This window comes from Thamnophis elegans, chromosome 1, assembly GCF_009769535.1.
Source record: "Thamnophis elegans isolate rThaEle1 chromosome 1, rThaEle1.pri, whole genome shotgun sequence".
Classification (NCBI taxonomy): domain Eukaryota; kingdom Metazoa; phylum Chordata; class Lepidosauria; order Squamata; family Colubridae; genus Thamnophis; species Thamnophis elegans.
In genome coordinates this window covers 116,366,127-116,373,059 of record NC_045541.1, presented here as the reverse complement: position 1 = coordinate 116,373,059, position 6,933 = coordinate 116,366,127, and the positions used below count along the sequence as shown (strand labels likewise).

Sequence of the window (6,933 nt, the reverse complement as noted above, 5' to 3'; positions counted from 1 at the left end):
ATATCACATAAGGCCCATTTTGTTTGATGCCCTTAAAGAAATAACTGTTCAATGAATATTCCCTAGAAAACTTTCCAAAATTCAGATGCTACTATACAGATCAAATGCTCCCAAGATCTACCAGTATAATCATAACCAAAATATATTATGATCTTAATGTATAGTAAATTGACATGGCCGTTAATGATAAATTAATCCAAGGAAATTGCAACAGCTGGTTCAGCAGTCTTCCAGTCATATTTGAAAAGATGTCTATTTCATCTCAGGCTTTTTTCTCTCTGTTGCTCTTTGTAAAGCTTGAAGGATTGAGCTTTTGTTATTTTGAATGTTGTAACTAGTTAGCTCTATTAATTTATCAAAATTCTTCTCAGAGTATTGAAAGTTTTGTATTCCATATGGAGAAAGAGGACTAGTTACATCAACTTTACCTTGCTTCAGTTCAGTGGGAGCACGTTTCACCCCTGCAAAACACCATTTACCATTAAATGTATTATTTGCTCAAAATCTGCACAACAAATCAGTATTTTTTTATTAGTCCTGCTATCCCTATTACAGAAGCCGGTCAATATGTTATTAATATCTATCAAAAGAATTGAACCTTCTGCTGCTGGATTACATCAGGGATGGGAAATCTCTGGCTTTCTGAATTACAGCTTCTGCCATATTTCAACATTAGCCATACTTGTGTAGTAAGAAAAACCAAATCACAAAATACACACACTCATCAATTCCAAATAGAAGTCGTAGCTTAGTTGAGTTTGGAAATATCTCAAGTGCCACAAATTTCACCCACTAGAATAGAATAACTTTGGCTCCACTATCCATCCATTATATGGCAGGAGTGGCAGGAGAGTTGAGGCCTCTGTTGAGAAGGAAGCCTGCTGACATTCAGCTGTCAAGCTGCAAAGCATATATTTCCCTAAGTTCAGATTCGCATCATTAGGTTGCTATTCCATCCCACAAACAAACAAGAACTTCCATTCTTCCTTACTTTCTGTTTGTCATGGGATGGAGTAGCACACTAATGATGCAAAGGCTGAAGACTAAAACAAGTCATAATGAACATTGGAGAGGAAGGAAAGACATGCACTTCAAAGGCATCATAATGCCCATAATATCAGATCTATTTAACATAAGAAACTTAACTTTGCAGTGGGAGCCTTTGAATGTTGTGCTATGGGTTATGATAAAGACAATATACAGTATTTAGTTTTGCATGTATTGATAGCATCAAGGATTGTATTTGCAAAATATTTGAAAAATGAGAACACTCCATCCGATGAGGATGTAATTTGGAAAATATTAGACTGTGCAGAGATGGACAGATTGACTTTAAAAAGAAAAGAAAAGACACAGAATATTACTTGATATGGAATAGATTTTATAAGATAAGAGATAGAAATTAGATCAAGAAAGAATATTGTTATGTATGAATTAATTATAAAGATGGCTGATAATTATAAATATGCCAATATAATCAACAGAATTATAAATAAGCTAATATAAAGAGAAATTTAGCCAAAACTATTCTGTTATTATTACCAGTATATGTATTATTTTTTTTTCTTTTCTCTTTGTTGTTGTTCTGTAAATAATATACCCTGACAATACAATGTATTCAAACTGTATAATAATAATAATAATAATAATAATAATAATAATAATAATAATATAATGTTGTGCTAGGGATTGCATTCAAGAAATAGAAAAAGCTAGGAGAAAGATATGGGACAAATCCTTAATTTAATTTAATTTAACAATTTCCCCACACTGTCATATTAAGCAGTACAATTTGGGGACAAATTTCCCAAGGTTCCTTTGGACGAATCCCAGAATTGTAAGCCCATATATGTCTCTGGGACTCCAGACTATACACCAATGACTATACAATGCAATAAAAATGGTTTTGTACATGCGTAGAAGCAAAAAACAAGATGACAGCGCCTATGGCACTGCCGGGAGAACTGGTTCAGGAGCGTGCTGGCCTGGGTCGCTGCCGGTTCCAGTAATGATGATAGGCTTTTGTAAATTTCCAAATTTACTGATTTATAATAGCACATTATAGTAGTAGAGGGTTTAGTTCACCAAATGTGAATATTCACCTGTGAAAAAACTGTCAGGTCTGTTAAAGCAACAAGGAACTTACCTGGTGCTTTGTATTTCTTGAAGGTATCATTTATTAGTGGGAAAAAAACTACAATAGGTGCTTTGAAATCCGTAGCATCTTCAAAAACATAACACTCCTTCAGATTCTTTTCTCTACTCAGATCTATTTTGGGGAATGGAATCCTTTGCTTTGCAAAGTATCTGGAGGCTTCATCTATAGGCTAGATTATTACAGGACAAAGCAAATAATAGCAATAATAAGAATAATAAATTGTGATAATGATAGTCAGATTTCTTTCTTGATTGATGCAGCTTATTTCTTGATCTTTTACTCCAATTCATTTCTACCTAGGAAATCAAGGGAAGGTGTAGGAGATGACTAGGTTGAGCCCAAGGGAGGGATAGATCGCATCATCAGTGTGGAGTCCCTTTGTGCCCACAAGAGATCTAAGGCCAGCCATAAATTCTGTTGATTCTTATCTAACACCAATTTGGCTTGACCATTAGTAGTACAGATTCTTATTTAGAGATAACATGGAATAATCTTGTATTCATTTGAAGAACCTTGGTTCTTGATTTCTTATACCTGCCAGAATACTTTATAAGGCTCTATTAGTTAAGGATAATCTCTCTTGGCAGACAATTCAACTTAACTGTGCACAAAGAATGTGTCTGGGTAAATGAACATGGTTCTACTGACCCTCTATAATGGTGTATGAGAATGGCATTGGGAAATATGGTAACAAGACACAACTGAGGGAACAGTTGCATAAAAGGCAGCTGAGCCTACAGCAGGAATGTGGCTCAGAAGAGATCCTCCTAGTTTTGAGCCTGGAAAGGGAATGGGGGAAATAAGCATTTTCAAACTTGCAAGATTAATGTTAGCTTCATGAGACAAAAAATGAGACCAGACGAGCTAATTCTACTTAACTATAGGATGTGAAGCCTGTGAGAATCTTCTGTGGAAATAATCTGTGTCTTAATTTAGACTGGATTCTGAATTTGGTCCTTACAATGTTCAAATTGCTTTTCATACATTACCTAGTAATGCACAGGAGAACTTCATTGGCCCCTTTAGGCAAAATGGAAGAATATTTATTTGCTTGGGATATTTAGGCTGTATATTTACCCAGAAGTAGACTATAGTTCCTGAATAACCGGAATCTTGTAATCAGGACTGATCAGCACTGGCTGTGCATAGATAGAGTCTCAGGATTTCTTGTACTTAAGATATACTTAAGTATAGGGTGGCACTGGAACAACTTCCTATAATTTCCCAACTTTCTGTGCTCCACAACTTAGCTTTGTGTGCTTCAAGCATAACAGATTCTTAACAGACTTTGGTATTTTCACTGGATTTTACAATGCCTCATGTTTCGCTCACTTAAACATGGCCATCAATAAAAACCTGTTTATTTGGAACTTACACTACACACCTAAGCTATTGACTTCAACAGTTAAGGTCCCTGCTAATTTTTAGATCTGGACTGTTAATCACTTTACCAAAATCTGTGGCTAGACAAATTGGGGAGAGAAAACACTGATATGGAGTTAAGAGCAAATTCTTTTCTATCCAGTTTTGTGACCTCCACAAATAATGTCCAAGACATTTAAAGAGGGTTTTCTTGTTGCCAGTACTACAATAACAATGTTTAATATGAGTGAAAATGCAATTGTGTATGTTTATCCGAAAGGGGAATGACACCATCCTTTTAAGTCCATTTAATGCTTGCAAAAAAGCAAAAGGACATAATGTATATGGACATGCACATGACCTCTCAGAATTCAGATTAACATGTTAACAAAGTTGGAAGGGACCTTGTAGGCCATCTAGTTCAACCCCCCACCCAAGCAGACCCTACACCATTCTTTTCTGTAGAATTCTGTAAGTGTAAAACACAAACTAATGACACAAAAACAACACTTAATTGTAAATCATCTCACTGCTGTTTGTGAGCCTGTAGAATAATTCAAATGTATAATGACATCCACTTTTCTCTCTGGTCTCATCAGTGGTGCATAGCTGGTGTCTATAAAGGCAGCTGTATCTATAAGGCTCAGATATTCCAATGGGGTCATCAACTGGTTGGGAAAAGTGTCCAGTACAGTGTCTGAAAGGCAAACATTTTCATTAGCAGCTCGTAGCTTCAAAAAGTAGTTTGCTTTTTGCTTTGATTCAACCTAATTTTCTTTAGGACAAGTGGCACGTCATATTTACCCATTCATAAAACCACAACTTGGGAAGTATGGAATGTTACTTTAAACAGCTTGTTATCTGTTTATAGCTGAGGTAAGAGAACCCTTCTCTCTGTAACTAAATGTTCTTTTGGAAGCACTGTTGCACTGAAAATTTCCAGTGTGAAACAAGAATGAAGAAGCAACCGAGGAGCATCTAACCAGTTTGAAACAAGGAAGCAACTGATTCACTGCCAATTTATATGCTTTAATAAAATAAAGACGAGAAAGAAAAAAAAAAGGTTAAAAAAAGGAGGGGGAGAGAGGGGAACTTAAAACAGAAAATAAAGAGAACAACAAAACACATGCTTAATTCATTAAACTATAACATCATGGTATGATATTGACCAGTATTTGCATAATATTGGGAGATTATTATTGAGAGATGGCCAGTACATAAAGTGAATACATCTCAGGAATCCATATTGTAACCATATTGATCTTAACACTATATTAATAAATATATAGAAATTAGACAAAAAAGGGCAAAAGCAAACAAATCAATATCACCCATTATAGTTTTAACACAATAAAGTTAATTCCATGTGGTATTATGAAAATATATTTGAAATAAATGTAAAATATATTTCCTTAGTCTCAAATTAGAACTACAGTTTAAATTCCTTAAAAATCTTATCCAGCTGTATATCCCAACTCTTATTTTTCAGTTCTTGTAAATACCCTTAACAATATTGTTTTATTGCTCATTTAAAATATTGTGGAATTAGAATTATCCAAACCACATTCCAATAATATAGCTGAGCCAGATTGTGAACTCGTGAGACTCTTTGCTACTTTGGACTTCAAGTGCTATATATTAGTGGCTAACTTCACACAGTGTACAATATATTTTGTTTGGTTTGGAGAATCCAGCCATTGTAGTTTATTTGACAAATGCTATTTTCAAGGGAGAGATATGTCCAATTTTAGACATCTTACTAACAATATTTTAGCATTGACACTTGCATCTTTATAAAATCAGGTCATCTTAATGAACAGACTTAAATAAATTTTCTTAGCATTTACCATGTACCTTTCCAGATATAAAAATTCTTATTCTCTAGATATCCATTGTTTAATTGGAATCCATTTAAGAAATTGTAGACCTTTGATGTTGTTACACGCTCTGTTATGACGTCACGAAGTAACTTCATAATTTTATGTATAGGCATGACTAGGTAAGTATCCACTGCTCCTGGTACTGGTGGCAGAGGTGGTTTTTCTTCTGAAGAACAGAAGATGCATAGGTTAATTTAGTGCAGCAGGGGCCAAGTGGAAAAGATAGAGTAACATATATTGTGCGATTTTTGTCATTGATTATTACTTCATAGTATACCAAAATAGCAGCAATAGCAATAGCAGTTAGACTTATATACCGCTTCATAGAGCTTTCAGCCCTCTCTAAGCGGTTTACAGAGTCAGCATATTGCCCCCAACAACAATCTGGGTCCTCATTTTACCCACCTCGGAAGGATGGAAGGCTGAGTCAACCCTGAGCCGGTGAGATTTGAACAGCCGAACTGCTGAACTGCAGTCAGCTGAAGTAGCCTGCAGTGCTGCATTTAACCACTGCGCCACCTTGGCTCAAAGCCAAGCTCCATAGAATATTTATTATATTACTGTATATTAAAAATGTTTTAAAACTGCTTTCCATTTTCTTCTAAACACTATTGTTACTTGCCCTTTGAAGAATCATTAATACAGTAGCATTTTCTGAGGGAAGGGGGAGAAGAGTAAAGCATACTGTGAATATTAAATTAATATTAATAGGTAGGCTAATCACTGACTATATGTGGAGTGAAATTCCTGCATATTCACGCACATGCAGCTGTCCACACAGCTGGTGAATTATGGGTGTAATCTGGTATGATACAGAACTGGATATTTGCCATTAGAGCTCATCCTTGTATAATGATATTGATTATACTGTTTAAGAAATACAGTTGACGATCTTGAGTTTCTCTGTTCATGGTTTTTGCTCTCTTCAAGTCAGCAATGGACTCCAGCTCAAGACCCTTTCTATGGGAAAAACTAAGGGGATTGAACATTGACTGATGCTATTGTTCCTAATCCATGACTTGTATCAAGACACTATTCTTGTGAATCAAATAAAATTCAATCCACAGCAGTCTAATTTCAGACTTAATCTCTGTGCACTGTAGAGGCATTTTAACTCTCTTTCTGTTTTACTTATGGGTTAACTCATTAACAAAACAACTCAGATCCAAACTACCATCGGCTCGGAATAACAGAAATACATGTTCTACTTCTGCTTTATGCAGATGACATAGCCATTATTTCAAGGTATCCTATTGATTTTTGGTGCATACTCAAAAGCCTTGGGTGCTACTCAGTGGTGGGTTTCAAATTTTTTTGGAACCTCTTCTGTAGGTGTGGCCTGCTTTCTGGGAGTGGCTTGCCAACCATGTGACTGGGTGGGAGTGGCTTGGCAGTCATGTGACTGGGTGGGAGTGGCTTGGCAGTCATGTGACTGGATGGGAGTGGCTTGGCAGTCATGTGACCAGGTAGGAGTGGCCAAGACGGTGTCACTGAATTCTTTGCCCCAATGGATGATCTACAAAAAGATATAAA

The 6,933-nt window shown here is 35.8% G+C and overlaps 1 protein-coding gene across 1 annotated transcript in view; it reads right to left on the bottom strand.

The window, feature by feature from the left end:
* Nucleotides 1-234: 234 nt before the first annotated feature.
* The window catches only part of LOC116505946 (cytosolic phospholipase A2 epsilon-like), a 45,117-nt gene continuing 38,418 nt past the window's right edge, over nucleotides 235-6,933 (bottom strand). The window contains 4 exon segments of the mRNA XM_032213457.1: nucleotides 235-461; nucleotides 2,147-2,327; nucleotides 4,051-4,217; nucleotides 5,375-5,566. Coding sequence (XP_032069348.1) covers nucleotides 235-461; nucleotides 2,147-2,327; nucleotides 4,051-4,217; nucleotides 5,375-5,566 — 767 coding nt within the window.